Source organism: Bubalus kerabau, chromosome 12 (genome assembly GCF_029407905.1).
Source record: "Bubalus kerabau isolate K-KA32 ecotype Philippines breed swamp buffalo chromosome 12, PCC_UOA_SB_1v2, whole genome shotgun sequence".
Classification (NCBI taxonomy): Eukaryota; Metazoa; Chordata; class Mammalia; order Artiodactyla; family Bovidae; genus Bubalus; species Bubalus kerabau.
This window is the reverse complement of record NC_073635.1, coordinates 53,354,760-53,380,118: the sequence shown is the minus strand read 5'-3', so window position 1 is coordinate 53,380,118 and position 25,359 is coordinate 53,354,760. Positions and strand designations below refer to the sequence as shown.

Below are 25,359 nucleotides of genomic sequence, written 5' to 3'. Positions count from 1 at the left end.
TTCAAGACCCTCGGGAATGCCTGAATCCATCAATAGTATTAATACATAGTACTGAACTTTATAAAGCTTCCCTGGTGGCTCAGATGGTAAAGTATATGCCTGCAGTGCAGGAGACCCAGATTCAATCCCTGGATTAGGAAGATCCCCTGGAGAAGGGAATGGCAACCCACTCCAGCATTCTTGCCTAGAGAATGCCATGGACAGAGGAGTCTGGAGGGCTACAGTCATGGAGTCACAAAGAGTCAGACACCACTGAGTGACTAACACACACACTGAACCTTAGGATGTTTCTCCTGCACAGGTACTGACGGGCAGGTAGTATGCAGAGCCTGGATACACCTGACAAAGGGAGGACGCGTGTCCCACCTGGGACACAGCAGGAAGGCACAAGATTTCCTCACAGTACTCAGGACAGCGCATGCTTTAAAACTTACAACTCTATATTTCTGGAATTTTCCATTTAACATTTTCAGACTGCAGATGACCATGGGTAACTGAAGTCACAGGTAAGGAGGGACTACTGAGTGCTCCTTTTAATCCCATGAGCCCCAGAAATATTCCAAGGACTTTGAAGAGCCATCCCTTTTGAACCCAAGCAGTGTAGGAGCTATGGAAATAGTTAAGTATTACCACATATTTCTGTTTTATTTTTAATTAAATTAGATCAGTATTATAACAATTGTTTTCTTCCATCTACATTATTTTAATAATTTAGAAAAATAATCGATAGATTAGCTTCCAAGTTACAACTCTTATTCTACAATTTTGTTTAAATAATACTGTGGTAACAAATGAAGATTCAGATATCTGCGCCATATTAGTAAAAGTTTAAAAAAAAATGGAGATGAGCATACAACCTTTACTTTTTAGCACTTTTAACTTTGTCAGCAATTTTTGTTTCAGGAGAAATGGTCATCATTTCATTGATTCCTTATAACAAACTTAGGTTAAAGGATTACATGTTACGTGAAGGAGAATGTATATCAGATGACTTGATACCTGAGTTTTCTAAGAAAGGGATGTTACTTGTCTACATTTTGTAACCAAATGAATGAAAACTCAGAGACATGGGAGACAGGGAAAGGTGTGAGTGGTAGGCCGGACTGGCAACTCAGCGGCTGCCAGCCTTCAGAGCTTGTGTGCTCAGCCACCAAGTTGATCAGCCAGACGTTCAATCCAGAGAACTGCTGTTATCTTCCATTTCCTTTGCATGGAGAGACCAGCCCTTTTAGAGAAATAAAACTACCACAGTCAGACATCAGGCTGAGATATGTTTCCATTTTCCTAATAGGAACCATCGTAACACAGGTTTATGTAAACCTAGTCCTTTTCATAATGGTGTTGAATGTAAGTTAACACCACTTTTCTAAGGGGGAAAAATGATCCCACTGACAATACTAATCAAGATGCAGAGGGAGCATCTACTGGATAGGCAGGATGTGACAAAAAAAAAAAAAAAAACCCTTCATGGGAACAACTCTGGGTGCTCTCTCCCGCAGTTTTAATGATCCGGTAGTTACTGTCTTTGGTATTATGAGCTTTAATAAATTGGTCATCAGTGGCAGTCACTTTACCTACCACAGTTTTCTTTTAGATTTGAAATCTGAAAGTATTAAACAGAGATAAGTTCTAACTATTAAACCTTAAATATGTTCAAATGATCTCTCAATTAGCATGAAAATTACAAGTACAGAGGAAGATAAAGTAAAAACTTTGTACATGCTGGCAGGTGATGACTAGTACAATTTGTATCTGCTGCCCTTGCAACATTTTTAAATAACTTGCTTAAATGATCATTTCTGGGCCCAGGTGTGAGAAATGGTACTATATAATAATTCAAAAATATAAGTCTATAAATATGGCTTGTTTCTCCTTACGCTACAGGATTTGTGTGTGAGGGTTGGACTGATCATTATCGTAAAAACATACCAGGCTAAAATATCACATGATTATTCTCCATATAGTTCTTGGCAGTCATGATCTATAACTCCTGGGAGTGAGGAAGGAAGATAAATGATGAAGAGGGAGGTAGAAAAAAAATACAAAAGAGAATAACATATATTCCAACCCTCTGTGTTGACATCAGGACACATCACCTTGCTGTTACCACACACAACCTCAGCCTCCATATCCGCACTGCTGTGCAGACCTAACTCTAGATGTCAAGAAGTCAGGGGAAAGCACACCCCAGCATCCCCTAGGTCTCCACGTGCACGAGCAGCAGCCTCGCCAAGCACCGTCGTCCAGGCTCACCATCCAGCGCTCTGAGCCAAAGGCAGGTGGGGAGAGACGAGGGGTTTCAAGAAAGACAAGGGAGGGTGCAGCTCTGTGCCTCCAACTCTATGAAGCTCTTCCACGAGCCCCTCAACTCCCACAACCCTGCCGCACTATACTTATACCAGGCGCAACGTAAAGATGCTTCCCATTTCTGACTCCATCTGTTACATCACAGAGGTTTTCTTGAAGCTGTAAATCTCTAAGTCTGAGACACGTAATCAAAAGCAGATCAATCACAGACTTAAGTGTACATCAACTGAACTGGTAAGGCCTTGAGGCTGTACTTAAGTTCACCTCGGAAACATTTACCCATTATTTACACTGACCTTAAAATCTATTTCTTGGCCACAAAGGAAAGATCTAAGCATATCAGATACCAAAATGGCATACAACCTACCTCCTCCATTGGTCCTATTTGGCTGCTGATCTGGAGTCTGGACTTGAGGTGAATAATACTGTTGCTGCTGGTAATTATTTGAAGGAAAATACTGGGAACTGGGGCTCCTCCTACACTCCCGAATGCTGGAGAAAGTCTGTGAATGGGGTATTCCTCTTTGGAAAGGGGAACATCTTGGAAGACGGGGCTGAGGTGGTGGCAAATGATCGAATTCCTCCTCGTCCTCCAGGCTGAATCGATCATATTCTTGATCACTACATGTCCCTTTTTTTCCTGAATTCAGTGACACACTGGAGCTGTGTCTCGACACAGATGCTGAAGTAGAAGCATAGTCTTGCCTGAGACCTGTAAGAACAACAGGAAATACTATTACCTTAGGAGGCATTTCAGTTTGGCTTAATTATTGAGTTCTAGTTCATCAAATATTGCAGGAAAATTCGTGCCAAGCACACAATTCAAATGGAGACCTGCTGTCTTGCTCTTAGTTTATTAAAACCCAAGAAAATAGACACATTTACCTACCAAACAGACAGCTAATACTAGACTATCCTGTTTTAGGGGAAAAAAAAAAACTGTCCTAATTCTAGGGATGATTAAATACATGGCTCCAGTTCATCAATCAGTGTCTGTCAATATCCCTAAGCAATTCCTGATGAAATATGGAGAGATGCTTAGGAAGGGTGCTTAGGAAAACCTATTCATCATCATTAGGAGCAGTTAACTGTGAGTTAAGACAATTCAAAAAATCAACTCTCTGCCCATGTAGGCGCTCCTTCTGCTCCCCACCCCAGCTTTCAAAGTCAAAGGAAAGTTCAAAACCTAAGGCACAATATTTTCCTAACAAGGTCACTTCTCTTGTTCTTTTTGTTACTAATATTACCTTTTTCAAAGCATGCTGACACTTCAAAACTTCAGTAGTTTCTGGGGTCATCCTCAGTGACAGTCATCTAAAAACAGTCAACCTGCAAGTCTACTTATTTATCTCACTGCCAACTCACAACTTTTTTTAAAGTGGCCTGTGCCTGACTACTTAACTCCTGAGGCTGACATCTCATCTCTCAGCTGCCTATTTTTTAGAAAGAGTTACTGTCAGTTTACTGTTACAGAATATAAAATAATCACTTTTCCTTTCAAAATGTTATCTTATTTAATCCTGCACAAGAAATATAGTGTTTCTCATAGCAGCCTTGCTCAATTCTAAAAGCAGGAAACTGTTTTTGCCCAAATGATACTTGGCTATTTCTATTTATGTTGGCCTGAGAAGCTAACTCCAAAATAAGCTTAGCCCAGTTCTGTGATCTACATCTTCTTTTGCTTTTTGATACCATTAATACCATGGAAGTTGTTCACTCTCTGATTACTAGCTGTAACTTTATTGCACAACCATTTCCAATTATCCTCTAAACGGTCCCATTTCTAATTATCTCCTCTTCCATAATTATCTATCTTGAGAAATGTATGTTTTTTATTGAAATATAGTTAATGTACAATGTTTTGTTAATTTCTACTGCATGGCAAAGTGATTCTTTTTCATTATGGCTCATCTCAGGATACTGAGATAGTTCCCTCTGCTATACAGCAGGTTCTTGTTCTTTATCCACTCTATATATATTAAAAAGTTTGCATCTGAGAAGGCATTTTTAGTTGAATTTTTATTAAGATAACTGCACACTCACATGTAGTTCTTGGGAATAACAGAGATTTTTTGTGCACTTTGCCCACTTTCCCTTGATGGTATCACTGTGCAAAATCATAGCATAAAAGGACAACTAAAATACTGGCAGTTATACAAACCCATCTGATTCGGATTTTCCCAGTATTATTTATATATATGTACATGTGTTCGTATTAAATTCTATACAATTTTATCACCTGTAGACTGGTATAACTACCACCACACTCCAAACTGCTACAGGCTCCCCAAATCCCTCATGCTGCCCTCTTATAACCATGCCCACCTCCCTCCTGAGAGCCCACATCATGTCCCACGTCCCTGAGCCCAACAGCCACTATTATGCCATCCATTTCTAAAATGTCATTCCAAAATGTTATCTAAAGGGAATTATACAGTATGCAAACTGGGGCATCATTTTCACTCAGCATAATTCCCTGGAGATACACCCAAGATGGTACGTCTATCAGACTTTCTTCTTTCTTCTTGCTGAGTAGTACTCCACAGTATGGAGGTATCCCAGCTTGATGGCCACTTATTATTGAAGGACATCAGAGATCATTCTGGTTTTTAGCTATTATTATAAATAAAGCTGCTATGAACATTCATGTACATATTTTTGTGTTTTTGAACACAAGTTTCCATCGTTCTAGGATAAATGCCCAAGAATACGATGTGCTGGGCCTTATAGAAATGGCAGTTACTCTAAGAAACTGGCACACTGTTTCCACAGTGGCTCTACTGGCAATGTTTTTACATCCACGTCTTTTGGCTGGAGTATATCTCAATATTTTACAATGGTCATGAGACGGAGAAGCACTTAATTAATTGCTCCACCTCCAGAGTAGGATGGTATAAGAGAAAGAATAGAACTGTTTGCCCATTACCTGGGGGAGAAATGCCTGAAATCTTAGATTTCAAGTAGAAGCCTCTAGTGTAAGACATTTTCTAGTTTAAAAAGAGGAACATACTTTCTTCTTGCAGACGAGCCATGATCTGAACATCTGTGAGGTCCTGTAACTTGTATCCCATGGAGATAGAATCATCTTCCAGCTCGGAAGTACTCAGCTCACTGTCTATGGATGACTGGGGACTGAGAGGGGAGCCCCTGGATGTGTAACCTAAAAACAAGGAAACACGTTTGTTATTAACTCTAAAGAACTGATATCTGTAAGTGCTTTACAGTTTATACATCAACAGTCAGCAAATCAAGGCATTCTCCAATCACAGGACACAGAGTGGCCGATGGATATATAAAAAAAGAAAAAAAAAGAGACTCCTCTGTATTTTTCCTGTTTTCATAAGTCACCAAAAAAAATGACCAGCACACCACTGTGACAAGACAATGGCAAGACAATATGCATGTTTTCATGTGTTTGTAATTCATATACACAAAACCACTCATTTTCTGTTTTTCAAATTGAGTTTTTATAGTTCAAAAAACCACTCTCTGCTGTACACTACAAAAAACTATCAAGAAGGTAGATTTCAGTAGATTTCACGTTACGTGTATTTTTTACCACCATAAGACAAGAAAAATCAATCATGCTAAACCTGCATCCTATTAGCTTAACTATATACCTACAGGCATTAAGAGGCACATGCTGTACACGTCCAATTAATAATCAGACACTCCTGTTGCTGGTAATAATGGATTATATATTTTAAAATAAATTTTAATCTGGTACATTTTTTAAACAGGTGCAAACAGCAGTGCCACACATGGATAAGAATATCATACATAAAAGGCACACGTCCACACAAAAGCACACACAAAACCTTCATAAACCTTGACCACTCTATCTGTGATGACAGAGTCCCCACAGGAGACTAGAAGTCACTCATGAAAGTAAGTAGTGACTTGAGATAAGACAACCAAGGAAGAAAGGACCCAAGAGAGAAAATTATAAGAATGGAATCACACCAGTGCTCAAACAATGAAGAAACTGTTGAGACGGCCATCACATAAAAAGCTACTATGACTATTCTTTCTATATAACCCTGACTTAAAAAGTGATCAAAAAGTTTTTAAACAAGATATAAAAGTCTTATAATCTTCAACCATAATGAAATTACCTCTATTTTGTTCGACATTTAATTTTAAAAGCACATTTGGAAATACATATATGTAATATACACATTTGATAAGGAGGGAAAGCTGCCTGCTATACAAAATGAAGAGCAGATTAATGATATTAAAGTATAAATTAATGCTAGCCTTTTTCGAACAAAGTAGGTATGCAGCAAACTCCCCATCATGATAAAATTACCCTCGAGCTTTGCAATGAAAGGTGGATTATTTTTTAAGCTGTGTTTGGTGACCGATTCACAAAGTAAGCAGCTAATCAAGAAGTTGAAATATTACCTGTTCTTTCAGGTGTTAGTATTGCTTTATTTGAGGTTTTAGAGAAGCTGGGAGTATTAATGCCATTGCTATAAGGGCTGAGTCTCGCCACAGGACTATAAGGAAAAGCCAGTGAGACATTTGAAGGGAAGAGACTTCGCCATCGGCTGGCTGTCACAGAAGCAGAAAATAAACAGCAGCAGTTAGCCATACAGAAGCAAACGTGGACTGGTCAGAGAGAGAAAGGGAAGAGGTTAAAAAAAATGAAGAGACACAGCAACTTTTCACTCTTAACTGCCTCTCATTTATCTTGGGGAAAAATATGTAAAAATGGGCTATTTGTGAATAAGGGTCCTATTTCTACCACCATGAAGAACAAACCAATCAGAAGGACCTTGATCACAATCAGTATGTCTATGTAACAGTGAAAATTTGTCTTGAATTTCCTCATTATGAATGTTTTCTGTTTTTCTATTTCTGCACAAAAAACTTAAATGTTTTAATAATATAAAATGTTAAGGTCAAAAGAAAAACTCAAAGCAATTTATCTTTATAATTACAGAAACAGTTCTTTTAATATTAACTGTTAATGGTCCTATAGTTTTTTCCTAAGGTTTATTTTCAATCCATTTAATATTAACATAAATATTTTTATGAAAACTTGTTCATGGATTATGGAAGAAACTTAAAATGACTACCACATTTCTGAATGGGCTTGAGGCCAAAACAAATTTTATGGAAAAATGATCTATAAAAATACCACAAGCGTGTATATACACCAAAACTTACTGATAGTTATTTTAGATAGCAGGCATAGAGATAATTGATAATCTGTTGGATTTTTTTCTTCATAAAAAAATATTTTCCAAATTTTCTGCACTGAACATGTTATTTACGTAACTTTTAAAGGTAGGATTACACATATTATTAAATTAATACTATAAAATACGGAAGAAAGGAAATGGCAACCCACTCCAGTATTCTTGCCTGGGGAACTTCACGGACAAAGAAGCTGGGTGGGCTACAGTCCATGGGGTCGCGACGAGTCGGACACAACTTAGCAGCTGAACAGGCAAGGAACAAGGAGGAATGTACCTGCATGGGCAGGTGATCTAACTGTACATTATCTCACACGTCCTAATTAACATATTTCCCTTCTCCATAAAAAATATAAATTAAATTAAGTTTCACTTTAAGCAGTAACTTGGTTATATTTGCTGGAAATCTGACAAAACTTGAAGAAACATGTATAAAAAGGACTGCTCTGAAATGCACTCCCCAGGACACTTTTAATGAGCGATGCTAATGAGCAAATAGCTGAAAAGTGTTCAAAAATGGGGGGCAGTGGGGTGGAAAAGAAGAAGCTGTGGGCTGTGGGCAGGCAAGAAACTTAACGAGCTTCAATCCCAGGGCTGGTGAGGTCCTTGCAAAATATCACCAAGGTTATTTACAAGAGGAAAATGCTTCCTGTTACTTCAGCAAGAATTATTGAGAAATAGTACATCCCATATGAACAACTACAGAAGTACCTGTTCCCTATGTAGATGGAAGAACTAGCTGAGGAATTTGCATTCAGCAATTCCGTTTTCAGAATCCACACTTTTCAAGAACTGGACTCTGCCAGGAAGCCACGTTCCTGGTTGACACCAGTCACGACCCTTATCCAACATGCAATTCTCTGGGGGTTAAGGAGTCCTTCCCAACCTGCCCAGAGCAGAGATGTGCAGAGCTGGTTTTCCTTGCCCTAAACCACCAGATATGTAAACTGAGCCCCAGATACACTGAGAGATAGCAGTTAAGATGCAACACCCACTATGCAGTTTGTTTCATACCTTCAAAGTTGCTCATTAACAATTCTATACTAAAGAAAAAAGAAACACCCAACTTCTCTTTGTGACTGCTCACCTGCTTAACAGATGATGTTCTGTCACACCAGTCTGATCACTCACCAGATCACAGTGACTGCGTGTTCTCACCCACAGATGCAGGCGACAACGCATCACAACTAAACAGCATTCATTACTCTGCACAATGACTTCTGTGACCCAGCCACCCAGCATAATGGCACAGTGATTGTGGCTATGACAGCAAGATCCCAACTAAGAACACAATTAGCATCTATTGCGAGAAAGAAAGCCCTGCATTGTCCTCTCGGCATGGAGGATTTTAAGAAAAGGGAGGAGAACTGTTGCGGAGGCGAGCAAACAAAACAATGATGTTGTATTAGTGCCCAGGTTGTGGTGGAGGAGGAGAGGGGAGGACAGTGGAAGCCACTGCATCCCAGTTATTCTTCACTCTGTAGCTGAAGAACTGCAACAACTTTAACGGGAAGCATTTTCATAGAGATTAGAAACAAACAAAAGAACTTTTCACAAGGCAGTTTTGCTTTTTCCAATTAATTTAATGGATTTTCTGCATATAAGGATGTCAAATTATTTGAGAGGCTTAATATGATGATCAGAATGACCCTAAGAATCTACATATGGATATGAGAGTTGGACCATAAAAAAACCCGAGTGTCCAAGGACTGATGCTTTTGAACTGTGATTTTGGAGAAGACTCTTGAGGGTCCCTTGGACTACAAGGAGATCAAACCAGTCAATCCTAAAGGAAATCAGTCCTAAAAGCTCCAACACTTTGGCCACCTGATGCGAAGAACTGACTCATTGGAAAAGACCCTGATGCTGGGAAAGATTGAAGGCAGAAGGAGAAGGAGATGACAGATGATGAGATGGTTGGATGGCATCACCAACTCAATGGACATGAGTTTCAGCAAGCTCTGGGATTTGGTGATGGACAGGGAAGCCTGGCGTGCTGCAGTTCATGGGGTCGCAACGAGTCAGACATGACTGAGTGAGTGAACTGAAGAAAGGAGCAAGACAATTTTTTGATGAAGGCCAAAATGAGTGATAAACTTCTAAACAGCTAATATTCCTATCTTCCTACTCCAGAGTTTTAAGTAAAGGGCTTCTTCAACTTGGATTAAACAGACTTTTTTGGCAAGTCTTGACTTGGCAAGTCGTTCATCCCTAAATACCTAAGTTCAACTTTCCACCAGAACACTTTTCTGTCTGCACCGTGTGGTCCTACAGCCACTTCCTTGATCAATACCCTGGCCATCTCTTGCTAAAGCATCACATCTATTCCTTCACCAACTTCCAGCCACCCATGCCGCCCTCAGCCAGCTTGCTCTGAGCATCACCAGCAGGCTTGTGGTGGTCACTGACCACTTTAACTGTGTTGCTCTCTTCCTTTCTCAAGTAGTGCAGTGGCTTTCACCAAATACAACATCTGGAAGGTACTACAGATTATCTCACTCGTACCCTTATCCCCTGTCCTGTACCCCACTGCCCACATCTAAAGAGTTTCTAAAGCTTTCTTGTTAAGAATACAATTGGTATTGGCAACAGTTAGAACTGGACATGGAGCAACAGACTGGTTCCAAATAGGAAAAGGAGTACATCAAGGCTGTATATTGTCACCCTGCTTATTTAACTTATATGCAGAGTACATCATGAGAAACACTGGGCTGGAAGAAGCACAAGCTGGGATCAAGATTGCCGGGAGAAATATCAATAACCTCAGATATGCAGATGACACCACCCTTATGGCAGAAAGTGGAGAGGAACTCAAAAGCCTCTTGATGAAAGTGAAAGTGGAGAGTGAAAAAGTTGGCTTAAAGCTCAACATTCAGAAAATGAAGATCATGGCATCTGGTCCCATCACTTCATGGGAAATAGATGGGGAAACAGTGGAAACAGTGTCAAGACTTTATTTTTGGGGGCTCCAAAATCACTACAGATGGTGACTGCAGCCATGAAATTAAAAGACGCTTACTCCTTGGAAGAAAAGTGATGACCAACCTAGATAGCATATTCAAAAGCAGAGACATTACTTTGCCAACAAAGGTTTGTCTAGTCAAGACTATGGTCTTTCCTGTGGTCATGTATGGATGTGAGAGTTGGACTGTGAAGAAGGCTGAGCGTCGAAGAATTGATGCTTTTGAACTGTGGTGTTGGAGAAGACTCTTGAGAGTCCCTTGGACTGCAAGGAGATCCAACCAGTCCATTCTGAAGGAGATCAGCCCTGGGATTTCTTTGGAAGGAATGATGCTGAAGCTGAAACTCCAGTACTTTGGCCATCTCATGCGAAGAGTTGACTCACTGGAAAAAGACTCTGATGCTGGGAGGGATTGGGGACAGGAGGAGAAGAGGACGACAGAGGATGAGATGGCTGGATGGCATCACTGACTCGATGGACATGAGTCTGGGTGAACTCCAGGAGTTGGTGATGCACAGGGAGGCCTGGTGTGCTGTGATTCATGGGGTCGCAAAGAGTCAGACACGACTGAGCAACTGAACTGAAGCTTTCAACTTTGCCACCTTCTATCTAATAAGCATTTTCTATTGAAATAAATGTGACAAAGTAGCAATACTAAATTGTGGATGGATCCCTCATCTTCCTAGAGAAGCTAGTTTGAGTGTCTAATGGCCTGTCAAGTTATTTTATGTACACCTTCAAAGTTGTCTAACTTAAAAAAATAAATTACACTCTATCTGTGAAGCTATTTTTTATACATCATTAAGCAAAGTATGACTTCCTCTGCAAAAATCAATTTGATAAATGCTCCAGTGGTGATAATGTCAAGAAAAATCATAAAGAATAGGTAATGGGAGAGGTTTAAAAAAGAATGTAAATATTTAAAATTTTCCACACTAAATATTCCTAACAAAAATATTTCCAGAAATAATGACACTCAGTATCTTGATCATCTTTGCTTAGACTCATTGTAAATATTCGAATTTTTGTTGTATATATATATATATATATATATACACACACACACACACACACACACATATATATATCCATGCATATAATCAAAATCTAAGAATTCAGCATGGCTTAATTCACATAAAAAGAATAACTGATCTAATGTGAAAATCCTAGTGATAATCCTCAAAAGGACAGTATGCATCAACCTAAAAAAGTTCAAAATAAAGCAACACTATACTGTGGAAACCATCATTTTCACACTTTCCCCTCATTATAGACAGAGCCAGTTGAGTACCTAATACAATGTCCAACACATAAACGTTCAATGTGGCTAAAATCTTGGCAGCTTTACTAATATTCCCCTGTTTCAAACCATTCTACCATTCCTACTTTCACATCTAAATGATTCTGCCAACTTTCTTAAACCTGTTATAACTACAATTTACTGTATCTTTGAAGACAAAGATGAGTCGAGACATGTCAGTCCATCTTGAGACCGGCTGAAGAACTATAAGAGTGCTTCCCAGTAACTGCTCAACTGCATCACACATGCAAAGCCACAGAGACATGAACAAGAGATGCATATTCAGGAGATGGCCAATGTTAGGACAGAAGCAAAGGGAATGTGGAGAAGAATCAGGGCGAGAGACGCTGGGAGGATCCGTTTATGTCCTGTCACAGGCAGCAGGGTTCCCCAGCCTCCGGGATCGAATGCCTGGTGATCTGAGGCAGAACTGATGTAGTAACTACAGAAATAAAGCGCACAATAAAGGTAAGGCACTTGAATCAAACTGAAACCAGCCCCCCCACTTCCAGTCTGTGGAAAAATTGTCTTCCAGGAAACTTGTCCCTGGTTCCAAAAAGGTTGGCGACTGCTAGTATACAGTATTGGCTTTAATATTTAATTAGTGTTTTGACTTTGTAAAGGAGAAAGTCATGACCAGCTATGCTATTTTATGATGGCATAAACAGCCATACAGATGATGCACTAATTGGATAGAGACTGATGACTGGGAGACTGGTTAGGAGGCTTCACAGCGGAGCTGGTAGAGACCTCACAAGGCACCAAATTAAGTATTAGCAGAACACAAGGTGAGAACGTGTTAAGTGACACCTAAGCTGAAGTGGAGATACCTGGTGACTCAATGAATACAGGCAGCAGAGGAAAGAAGGCAGGCAAGGCCAACATCACGGATTCTAAGACACAGATGTCATCCACTAAAATGGGGGAGATGAGACAAGCATGCTTAAGAAAAAATGAACTGAATTCAAGGACATGCCTACATGCTGGTGCCCAGTAGAGTCAGAATTCAGGAGAGAGGGCTAGAGACAGAGAGACCAGAGGACATCAACAAGTAACTGTTAGGTGAAGCCACAGGCATGAACGAAAGCACCCGATGAGACTGTAAGCAAGGAAAAGAGAAGAGGCTTAAGGAAGGAGCATTTAAGTGTGGGAAAGGGAGAACCAGCAGAGGCGGCAGGAGATGAAGGTGGGTTTTGTGGCCTCTTATCTGTAAATTAAAAGGCAACAAACATGCTGAGAAGGCAGAGGCTGGAATAAAGAATCTGTGAAGTGGTAATGACTTGGGACAAGTATAAGCTATCATGTAGGCGAGTCTAGACAGCATCTCTCTGGAAGAAAACTAATCTCAATAGGCAATCCTAAATAGAACACATGACATTAGCAAGTGTCCTCTTCATGATTCTCTAAAGGGCATTTATGTCCTATTGGGTTAAGACAGTTGAACTGTGGTGGTTGTATTATCCATAGAAATGTCAGAGTGACCACTTGTTATATATAGTAAGGGAAAAAATAAAAACTCTAGTGACTGAAGGTTATTTGCCACTAGGGAATTTGAGAGATCCAGGGTACAATCTTAGTAAGAGGAGTTAGATGGCAGTCTGGAAGGGCTACATGGCTGTGTTCAATGCCAACAAAAGTCAGAGACCACAGCAACAGGCCAACACAAGAACTGGCAAACATTTTCTGTAAAGGGCCAGGCAGTAAACATTTCAGGCTTTGCCACCATTAGGTCTGTGCTGCAACCACTCAACTCTGCCCACTCTACCATCATGGCATGAAGTTAGCCATAGACAAAACACACATGAGTGACTATGGCTATGCACCAACAAAACTTTCTATATACCAAGAGATGAATTTAATAGAAAATATGGGTCATGAAATACTGTTCTTTTAATTTTTTTCAACCATTTTAAAATGTGAAAGAGGCCATACAAAAACAGGTAGGAGGCCAGATATGGCCATAATTTGCCAACCCTTGGACTAATAATACACATACCAGTTTTTTAATATTTCCTCTTATAAATACATAGGATTAATATTCTATTGCAAGGGTATGTCAGAGGTTGAGATATAACAATAATGGCCGATAGCATGCTTCTTCACTGTCATTTTTTCCTAACATGCTGTAGTAAAGACACACAAGACTGAAAGACACTGGACACCAGAGTTCCAGTCTCCATTCTGCCAGCTGCTAGTTCTCAGACCTGGAGCAAATCTGTGTAGCATTCTTGTGTTCCTGTGTTCTAGTTGGAAGAGAAGGTGTGATCGTAGGAGGGTAACAGGCAGGGCTGTGGCAAGTGTGACAGAAGTCTGCAGCATGTATTCACAAACCACAGAACATTTTTTTAAGGAAAACTACAGAAAAGGAGAGTTGGACTGTGAAGAAAGCTGAGCGCCGAAGAATTGATGCTTTTGAACTGTGGTGTGGGAGAAGACTCCTGGAGAGTCCCTTGGACTGCAAGGAGATCCAACCAGTCCATTCTAAAGGAGATCAGTCCTGGGTGTTCTTTGGAAGGACTGATGCTAAAGCTGAAACTCCAGTACTTTGGCCACCTCATGCGAAGAGTTGACTCATTGGAAAAGACTGATGCTGGGAGGGATTGGGGGCAGGAGGAGAAGGGGACGACAGAGGATGAGATGGCTGGATGGCATCACCGACTTGATGGACGTGAGTTTGAATGAACTCCAGGAGTTGGTGATGGACAGGGAGGCCTGGCGTGCTGCAATACATGGAGTCGCAAAGAGTCGGACACAACTGAGTGACTGAACTGACAGAAAAGTGACAGCAAGTTGAGGCAAAGACATTTTATTAAATTCTGAGGGAAAATGTCCTGGAAGCTGGGTGGAAGAAAGGAAGATACAGAAATGATCCACTTTTCCTAATACTTAGGCAGTTTAGCCTCTCTTCTCAAAATGATGCGTATGCTTTTTACATTATAGCTCATTTAAATGAGTCCCCAGGCTTAATCTTTCCTCAGCTGTTACCAACTCAAACAAAGTAGTGAATCTTGACCCTTCAATGGTTTGACCAGGATAGGTCAACAGTTCTCAATTATTTACCCAAAGACTATCTCAGAGGAAACAAATGTCCCAAATGACAGATTTTCTAAGAAATACTATTTCTTCAAAACCACAGGCTCCTAAATCATATCTCTGACTCTTAAATAATGATGTTCTTTCCCATAGAGTCCCAGAAAGCAGAGGAAAAGGAAACAAGGAGAGATTAACACACACTCAATCCTTCCTATTTTATTCTTTTATACAACAGGTAGGCAGCCCTCAGGGCTTCCCAGACAGAGATAGTGGTAAAGAACCCCTCTGCCAGTGCAGGAGATGCAACAGTCACGGGTTCAATCCCCGGTTTGGGATGATCCCCTGGAGGAGGGCATGGCAACCCACTCCAGTATTCTTGACTGGAGAATCCCCACAGTCAGAGGAGCCTGGCAGGCTACAGTCCATAGGGTTGTAAAGAGTCAGGCATGACTGAAACAACTTAGCAAACAGGCAGCCCTCAGTTTTAAGCCAAGCTGAGGAATTCAACTACACAGCCCTTTACTAATACCAGTTACAGGGGGCTCCAGGATCACTGAAGGACGGGCGACATTAACTCTTCTCGTATTGGCAAGAAGCTGTATCCAGACCACAGCATTTTGATCCAAGCCCACAAGTCACTGGGGCAGGAAGAGCTCTGTTTTCACAAACCATCCTCTCCAGAATAAACTTCCTAGGTGATCATATTACAGCTTTATGTATCCACAGTCTGTAGAAATGCTTGGCACACAGATGTACTCAAATGTTTGGACTAAGCTTAAACATGGGGATTAAAAACCATGGGCAAATACAGCATTTCACAGGTTCACTATTACAAACTGACTGCACAGACAGAGGTGAAGGTTTTCTGGACTTAAGTTAACAGGATGTAAGCGTTGCTGACTTGGCTCCCACCTGTGCCAGGCCCCTGGAGTAGTAACATCATGGCTTGTGGCTTATCTGATCCACTGTTATTACTTGGTGGTCTTCAGTAGCATTAATTTCTCCATGGCCTGATAAACAAGCATACGGGATCTAGGAGGTCCTATTGCTACTCTGAAATAGGTGATCATTAGTGCTCTTTCCCAAATACAAAGTAAAGAGGATTCAACTCATATGCATGTGCCAGTGGATTCACAGAAAGATTAAAGAACCAGATGATGAGGTCCTTAATTGGTGTACTCTTACAGGCTACCTAATCAGAGGAAGTTACTCCTCAAACCCAAGTCTCTCCATCTTCCAATTACAGCTAGAAAAACCTACCAGGTTAACCTGAATCTTTTCCGACAAGTTCAGTTCATTCTACCTATGATGACAAATGTAATGATTTAAAATTATGATATATGTTTTATACATAAATATAATATATATACCTATGATCCCAGAGCATGCTGATACTCAGTATTTAAACTCCTAATTATATTCAAGTGTAATAGTTTATAAATAATTTATAAAAACCTGACTGCCACCATTAAGAAACATCTAATGAAAGAGTTCATTTAACCATATAAATAATGCCCAGAGATGGTCAAGAAAGTAACTGCAACATTAGGATTAAGATTTTAAATACATTGGTTCCTTTCAAATACATTTAGTTCCTTGAAAGGAACTAAAAGATGGTGTATATACCCAAAGGTTGGCAGATAAACGTTTAATACTTGTTGAATACGACTTACAAAATTTCACCACGAAGGAGCATTACTTAATATTTATTCTGTAAGGATCAGTTTCATAATCACTCTTAATCTGAACTTCATAGATAAACTAACATTCCTGGTTAAAGGGTTCATGATCACGATTCAGGCATTAGGCCTTTGCTACTTCTCAGACCCTCACCAGTCCCGAGACCAAATGCTGAACACTCTTCTCTCGCAGCTACTACTGGGTCCTTCTCGGGTCTTCTCTAACCAGGACAATGGTCTACAAGTCCAGCTGGGAAATGAGGGCTGGTAAGAGAAATTCTGTGGATTGTCAACTTGTTTCTACTTAATCACTGGTCAGAACTGAAGATAAGCTGCCAGCTTTAAGTGCACATGGACCAAATCCAGTGTTATCCAGGGCTGGAGTGACCTCTACAGCTTCACAAGTCATCATCATCATCAGACTTGCCATCTGCAATTAACAGGGGAGATTAAAAATAAATCTAAACTTAGTAGTAACTAGACTTCAAAGGCATGTTTAAAAATTCCCTTGCGGAGAAGTCATTTTCCCCCCAGGTCTGATTGCTATGGCTTACATCAAATTTAAGGGCAGTGAAGATGGCCACAGAATGTGAGAAGAGGGCCTACGTGAAAGTAATAACGGAACCCGCAAAGAGCAAGGGAAAAGAGTGACTTAAGGCTCTGTCAGTGATGCAATGGTGTCACGCGGACTGCACACAGCTGTTCTCAATTTTGACGAGAGCCAAGTCATAACAGCTGGTCAGAACAACTCTCAAGTTCTACACGGCAGTGATAAGACAGGGAAGATGTTACCGATTCTGAGGCTATGAAGAAACAAGCTACATGACCTCACATCAATATAGTGGGTTCCCCCCAACCAACACTAAGGACAGACTTTAAAGAAAGTGTTAGTCGCTCAGTCTTGTCTGACGCTTTGTGATCCTATGGACTGTCAGCCCACCAGGCTCCTCTATCCATGGAATTCTCCAGGTAAGAATACCAGAGTGGGTAGCCTTTCCCTTCTCCACAGGATCTTCCCCACCCAGGGATCAAACCCAGGTCTCCTGAACTGCAGGTGGATTCTTTACCACTGAGGCACCTGGGAAGCCCAGATAACCGATAAGAGTCTTTCTGCCCAAGAACACACAGTGTGCTAAGAATCCAAGCCCAGGAGGCCAACAGACAGCATGCAGAAGTTCCAAAAGAGAAGAGTGCTAGAAATGGATTCTGGACCATCCTGCCTGTCTAGTATCTCATGAGCTAGGATCCTCTTCTGTCAGGAAGGGACACAATATATGTGGCCGACATTCCAGTGGCAGAAAAGGCCTCTGACCTACTAATCTTGAGTGGTGGTAGAAAGTAAACCTAAACAGCCAAGTTTTGACAAAGCAGAAACATTTTTCGACCCTAAAACTAAACACCTCCATGATTTTATTAAAATATCTCCATGGAGAAGAACATTAAAATATACATAAAAGTCCAAAACAGCCAGATCCCTTTTCCAGGAGTGTTGCTTTGGAATTCAGAACAACTATGTAATTCACATGTAAGTGCAACTTTAAGTAGACAAACCACCAGCTTGCTTGTACCTGACTCCCTGCAGTGAGAAGTTTCGACATTTAGGGCATGCTCACCCTCTCCAACCCTCTGTCTGCAGATTTGATGGTTCTATCTCAATTTTGTCAAGGTTTCCTATGAATTCGTTCTGTGCTAAACCTGCTTTAAGGTGACCACTGGCTGTTAAGCCACATAAATGTGGCATTTCAGTGTTTTCGTGTAGTAAGTATCATTAACTGGAGAACTGAGCATTGTGAAAGGACCAAAAAAAAAAAAAAAAAAAGCAGAAAGAGAAGTAATTGTTTGGCACTAGAACCAAACATTGCCAGCCTGCAGAGTCAACTCGTTTTCTTATATTCCTTGCCTTCTCCTAGGTCATCTCAGTGGCCAATGTTTTTGAGAACTGATGCATCTTTTTCCTGTTACTTTTTCCATCATGAAAATAAGGTACATAAAGTACAATTTTCTAAGTCTTCACAGATTCAAAAACTTCTTCCACTTGTCACCATAACTTATTATTTGCCTGGGTACAAAATTACAGTTTGAAATGAACTTTCCCTCAAAACTTTAAAGATAGTATTCCCCATCTTGCACCCAAAATTAAATACTTAAGCAATGTCTAAGGTCTACTAATGTTGAAGAGAACTTATTTCTTCCTTAGCACATTTTTAGGATTTTCTCCTTAACCCTGGAAAATCTGAATTAAATCAGGATGTCAAGGTCTTTTTTCATCTATCCTAGTGTATGCTGAGGGCTTGTCTTTTTTCAGCTCAAAGAAAATTTCTTCCGTTATTTACTGATTCTTTCTTCCTTTAAACTATCTGTTCCTGTTTCTACAACTGTTAAAGAGAAGAGATTCTGAGTCTGTCCTCTAAATGCCCTCGGTTCACTTCAGTTGCTCAGTCGTGTCCGACTCTTTGGGACTCCGTGAATCGCAGCACGCCAGGCCTCCCTGTCCATCACCAACTCCCAGAGTTTACCCAAACTCATGTCCATCGAGTCGGTGATGCCATCCAGCCATCTCATCCTCTGTCGTCCCCTTCTCCTCCTGTAACTTCTCTCAGTTTTCTCTTTTGGGGAGATTCCTTTGCCTAATTCAGAGAAGTGGCTTGGTTCTTAGCCCTCTCCATTTTTACTTCAGTACTTTCAAGAAGTTAAAAATGGCTAAAAATAGTGATACTTTGACCACTGCTCTTCTGAGCAAGCTGTTCTTGTTTGAAAACTGTATTACCCTCCTGAATCGGAACACACTGATCTCTCAATTCCCATAGTTACTTCCTTCTACAAAGTCATTGATCTATTTTGTTCATGCTCTTAAGTTTTCTCAAACCACAAGTGAGACTTGATTGCTGGTTCATTATTTATAAATAAAGACTAAGTTAATCTGAACAGGTACCTAGCATGAGTTTCTTCTGCACTAGTATAGGTATTAGCCCAAGCTGCCTCTAAGAAAACGGACAACAGCCACGACGTAAAGAGGTGGACTGTTCCATAAGCAAGCTCCCCACAGGTGCCTGGACACAGAGCAGCAGAGGGGCTGAGATTCCCAATCACACAAAGCAAAGAGGTCTCTCTCTCTGAGGGGAGGAAGGTAGTAGGCTTTCAGAGTTCCTCTAATACTCCTCCTACCCGCTTCCTGAGTCTAACATGGACACCTGGCATTGCCTCGAGCTCTGCTTCTCAATCAGATCTCTCTGCTTCCTGTAAGAATACATACCTGGTTTTACCCTGAAGATGAGACACCCCACCACTTGTGGTCATCAACTTCAGCACACACTAGCAACTCATACTGCGAGAGTATCCTTTTCCTGATTCCACTTCATTATCCAAAAATGCAATGAAAATGGAAGATCACACATGGTCACACTGCATGTGCATACTTACACATGTATATGAACACACAAGCACACACAAGATGACTAAAGCCTGAATGTCATATGATTTATACTTTTAAACACTCACCCCAGTTCACTGAACTACAATCTTACAGCTGTAAGAAGTGGAAAAATAATAAACTCACAAGTATTCAACACAGAGTGACAGGAGCTCCAAAAATCAAACACATGACACTTGCCATTATACACTAGTTTAAAGCGCCATGTATTATAAATACATGAGACTATCAACGCCTTATATTTTCAAAGTAAATTAAGCACAATGATGTGTGTGGCCACATGTTAAACTTCTGCCTCTCAAAGGAGGTCACACAAGAAATTCAGGATGTTAATGAGAGAAGCAGGAGGAAACATTTTTAAGTTTAAGCTAAAGGGCCAGGGGGACCTGGTATGCTGTAGTGCATGGAGTCACAAAGAATCAGACAACTCAGTGACTGAACAAGTTAAAGAATTATCTGAAGAAAATGCTAAAGCCTAACTTTAACATGCCAAAGAATTTCTAAAATCGCTATTTCAACTTTCCAAATCTCGCCAGATTTCATAAAACGCTCAGTCGTGTAAGCCAATTCAGACAATACCTTGAGGCTTTCCTGTCCAAAGTCACGCCACTCCTTTGCCTAAACTATTCAAATGCTTCCCAACCATCCTCGACCCTAGTCTCTTGAGTCACTCAGCTTACATTTTCTCTCTTCACTTCCCTGCACTCCACTCCCACCACGATGGTCTGCCAGCACCTCTTATGTCACGAGCCCCGTCCGGTCTCAGGGCCTTCCTACAGCAGCTCTTGTGGTCTGGGCTGCTCCCTGCCCTCCTCCCCCACTATCACCAGCCGAACTTTTGCTGAGGCTTTGACATGTCACATCCCCAGGAAAGCATTTCCCAGCCACACCCCCTCAGGCCCCTGAACATCATGATGCTTGTTTTAAGGCAGGGGCCCCCAGCCTCTGGGATCTAACACCTGATGATCTGAGGCGGGGCTGATAATAGAAATCCAGTGCACAATAGATGCCATGTGCTTGAATCACCCCAAAACGCCCCCACCCCGGTCTGCGGAAAAACTGTCTTCCATGACACCAGTCCCTGGTGCCAAAAGGGTTGAGGACAGTGGTTGAGGGAAAGGAAAAAAAGAGAACGAGAGCTGCTATCGGTGTCAGCCGTTCCTTGTACAGGACACATCTCCAAAGGCCAGGTGGAAAGCTCATCCCACTACTGCACCCTCAGCCCTCAGCACTGCGCCTGCACTGAGCAAGTGCTCCATATATTTAGTTCACGATTCAGCATCTGAATCATCTCTGATCAAGGCCTAGTGTCTCAGGAAAGGTGTCTACAAATTCTTGCAGAAATTGACTGTTTCGTAGTGGTTCCAGGGCTTCCCTGATGGCTCAGTGGGTAAAGAATCCGTCTTCGATGCGAGAGATGCAGGTTCGATCCGAGGCAGGGAAGATCCCCTGGAGGAGGAAATGGCAACCCACTCCAGTATTCTTGCCTGGGAGACCCCATGGACAGAAGAGCCTGGTGGGCTACAGTCCATGGAGTCGCAAAGAGTTAGACACAAAAGAGTGACTAAACACACAGAGGCCCCAAGAAGCAAGGATGAGCACCTACCGAAAGAAAATTCTACTGCCATAAAGACAATGCAATCAATCATCAGAGCTTTGTGAAAAGCAGTAAACAACTGCTTTGGGAGAATCTATTTTTTCTCATTAGGGTAGATAACAAAATAGCATATCAATTATGTCTCCATTATAACAAATGTTATGTACTGTCATGTAACTTAATGCTTATTTTAATAAATAAGCTTATTTCTAATCACGGTAGAAATGTAAAACAAAACTAAACCAAACAGAAACACATGCATAATTGGCAAAATAAAAGCAAGGGCGATTGTTTGGGAATATCTGGCAAATAACATCCATGTTGCTGGATATAAAGGGATGGAAAGTTCATTTCACGGGAACACAGTCCCTATTAGTGTGTTACTTCCTGTGCTCAACATCCTTCCCGATAATGAGGCACACGCTGGAGCTATCCTGAGTCCCGAAGCAAAGCGAGGCTGTGATGGAAGCACACGGCCCTGACGATGCAGCTTCGATTTCCAGCACACAGAGATAAGGGCAAATGTCAAGAGACCCTGTCTCCATAGAAACATTTTAGCGTGATTCCAGATTACTTCTCCCACAAGAAAGGGAACCCTTTACAAAGCTTACCTAAAATGAACCGTATGGACTCAGTTTTAATTTTGTGTTCTGAATCTGACAGAGCACCTCAAGACGGGAAACACGAGCTGATGGAGATAGCATCTCGGGCCACGCAAGGAGAAACTGGACAGGCTCCAGGTGACGGACACTTGATAAGGTTCTTAACGTCTCAGTTCAATTTGTGTGGCTTTTGCTAATGAAAAAGGCCACCTTCAGAGCACTGGGTTAGCTGACAACTTCCTTCTTCACTGGCTAAATTTAGAGAGAAACACTCCATCATAACAACTGAGACAAGAATGGGAACTGATGTCATATGAAGATAAGAGGAAAAACTCCATAAAGAAGCAGTATCTCTTCACTCTTCACATTTGCTTAGGACATCTTCCCAGGGGAAATGAGAGACAGTCACAGGGAAACATGACCCAAGATGGCCAGATGTGCAGGGTGACACTGTGGGTGAAAACTAAACCCAGGCTCAAGTGTGGCCTGTCCTGATTCAATAGCTATGGACATTCAAAAATCTTAAGGCAAGATAAGCTTTTATTAACTGGCCCCAAATTAACTGAGCCACATTATTGGGTGTTTCATATTACTTAGATAAACTTTTTGATCGTTACTTGGTTATTTAACATCCCAGTCTCATGACATAGACTTAACAAAAGACTCTAGATTAGCCTTATTCCAGTTTTGGATATCATGCAAGTTAATGCTACCCATGAAAGTTCTATGGGTATTTGTTATTTATATTCTAAGGGGTGGGGGAAGTGGGCAAGAATGAAGACAAGTATGTCAGAAATGGAATAGAGATCTAAGAAGAAAAGGAATAGACTAAAGAGGTCCTCTTGAATTTTCTATTACTGAATAAACTATACTTGTAAAACTTCCATTTGAGACCCCTAGCTGTACCAAGTATCTTTATTTATAGGTAGAGAAAACAGTCTCACCCCTCAAAGGAGAAAAAAAAAAAAAAAACCACTATTCATTGTCTATAAATAGCCAAACTGAGAGGATTCCCTGTATTCTTTTGGTTCAGTCTCTAAAGAAGAACTACATATTAGGAATGTGTCCATTTATTTATATAGCACTTCCCATTTTTCAAATTAAGTTCACATTCAACATTTCCTGAAATCTTTCTAACAGCCCTGTGAAATCTGTTAGATGACCCCATTTATAAGCAAGACCCTGGAAACACGTGGCATGCCTGACTACCGAGTTAGGTAGGGCTGATGCACTACATCTACTAGATCAAAACCTCGTCCACCACATCCCTTCATTCAACCATTAACAGTGTCTATATGTCAGGTTCCCTTCTACACTTGGTAAGATCAACACAACAGAGTCCTGTCCTTGGGCAATTTAGATACAACCCTGGTCTCAAAGAAGATGGTCAGTGATGTTTGTTACGTGAAGATGCTGATGGTTCAAGAGAGAGAAAGGAAGTTAAACAAAAAGAAAACACTTTATGACTGAATTACTTGAAACTTCTAAAATACATTACTCCATTTGACCATGCATGCTATTTTATAAATAAAGTTTAAGTTAAAACTATAATTTCTGATGCCAGTTAATTACCTGTAATAATTAGCTATAAATTACTCCAATAAGAATTCTTCAGTATGGAGGATTAATTATGATTTCTTCTCTATTCTCTTACAATACCACCCTAGAACTGCAGCTAACCCAAGTCCAAATCCACATGGAGAATAGGAGAGGAGATAACAGACTAAGAAGCATCATTTTGTTTAGAAATTAAAAAACCAGATAAAAATTAGGTGATGGACCCAGTTGGGTTTCAACATCCTGACGGTCCACAGTGGAGGATAAATGAACAAGGGCCTGGAAAAGCTCTGAAACCGAAGGTATGGGTCCCAGAGGGTACGGCATTCTACTCTACCCTACCCTACCCACAGGGAGACTGGTAGCAGACACAAGATGACTAATGCAAAGTGTATGGGAAAAGCATTAAAACCCTTGGGCTCCCTTTCTGGCTCATGCAGCTGCTCCTCTCCTGCTTTATCAGAGACAGGTTTCATCACTTAAAACTGAAACACAAAGCTGCTAGATTTACGATACTTCACACAAATAAGGGTGCCTTACGAAAAGACAGGAGGATCAAGAGACTATCTGTAAACTAGCTTGTAAACTCCATGAGGACAGACTTCAAATATGATATGGGCACTTCTGGATCCCCATCACCTAAAACGGTGCTCAACACAAACCAGGTCCATAATAAATACGTGGCAAGACTTTAGCAGATGCGCTTTTTAAATCTTCAAGAAAGCAGAATACGTCCCCCCAAAAAAAATCAAGAGTAAAATAAAGGAGAGAAAAATATAAAATCTGAACACCAGTCTAGGAAATTCAGCATCTGACTAAAGGAGTAGCTAGAAAGAAAGAACATAGAAAACTGGAGGGCAGGGGTGATTACAAAGAAGCAATGCATGAAATTTTGCAGAGCTGAAGTTTCCAGATTAGAACAGACCACTGTCTAGCACCAAAAAAAAAAAAAAAAAAAACAGCAATTTCAAAATACCAGGAAGAAAAGATTCTAAAATATCCAGTGTATTTTAAGCTGAGAGATCAAAAATGAGAACGGTATAGGACTTCGACAGCAATCCTCAAGCTAAAACATAATGTGACACTACCTTCTCAATGGCTGGAAATGGTTTCTAACCAAGAAATCTAAATGCAGCCCAAAGAACAAAGTGTAAAAGACAGGTACAACAGAGTCATTTTCAGACATACAACATTCTCGGCGTTTACCTCCCACATATCCTCTTTCCTCTCCTGCTCCCCACAAAAAGCAACAGCAGAATACACTTCACTAAACTGGGAGACTTCACTAGAAGTCTCCGCTATTAGCAACATGATGCAGAAGACACAATGCGGAATTCCCAGGATGAGGGCAAAGGAAGTCCCACCATGGTAGACGCCCACAGGCCTACAGAGAACAGGTAAGGCTGTGGGGAGAACAAGGGCACTACCTGGAGAAGAGAACAAGGGCACTACCTGAAAACCCTTGGTCAGCGTCCACATCTAACCGCACTGTGAAGGTTTCATTTGGAGAGTCCGAGGATAAACTAATTATAAAGGTCACTAACTCTAGGAAAAACAAAGTTAAATAAAACAAAAAAGAAACAATGGTAAAATATTGCATGGCTTAGATATGACTCTTGCTATCATAATCAGTACTGATGTATCCCAAGATTGGTAAAAGCTACATGGGAGAATATGCCGAGAAAAGGAAT

The 25,359-nt window shown here is 40.8% G+C and overlaps 1 protein-coding gene across 13 annotated transcripts in view; it reads right to left on the bottom strand.

Moving 5' to 3' along the window:
- SLAIN1 (SLAIN motif family member 1) overlaps nucleotides 1-25,359 on the bottom strand; it is a 60,397-nt gene that overhangs the window by 11,722 nt on the left and 23,316 nt on the right. For 12 of the 13 annotated variants that reach the window (XM_055542724.1, XM_055542728.1, XM_055542725.1 and 9 more), the window contains 3 exons: nucleotides 6,712-6,861; nucleotides 5,318-5,467; nucleotides 2,675-3,019 (listed from right to left, as the gene is read on the bottom strand). In XM_055542724.1, coding sequence (XP_055398699.1) covers nucleotides 2,675-3,019; nucleotides 5,318-5,467; nucleotides 6,712-6,861 — 645 coding nt within the window. The remainder of the gene's footprint in view (nucleotides 1-2,674; nucleotides 3,020-5,317; nucleotides 5,468-6,711; nucleotides 6,862-25,359) is intronic. The other variant, XM_055542720.1, reaches the window with a different exon arrangement.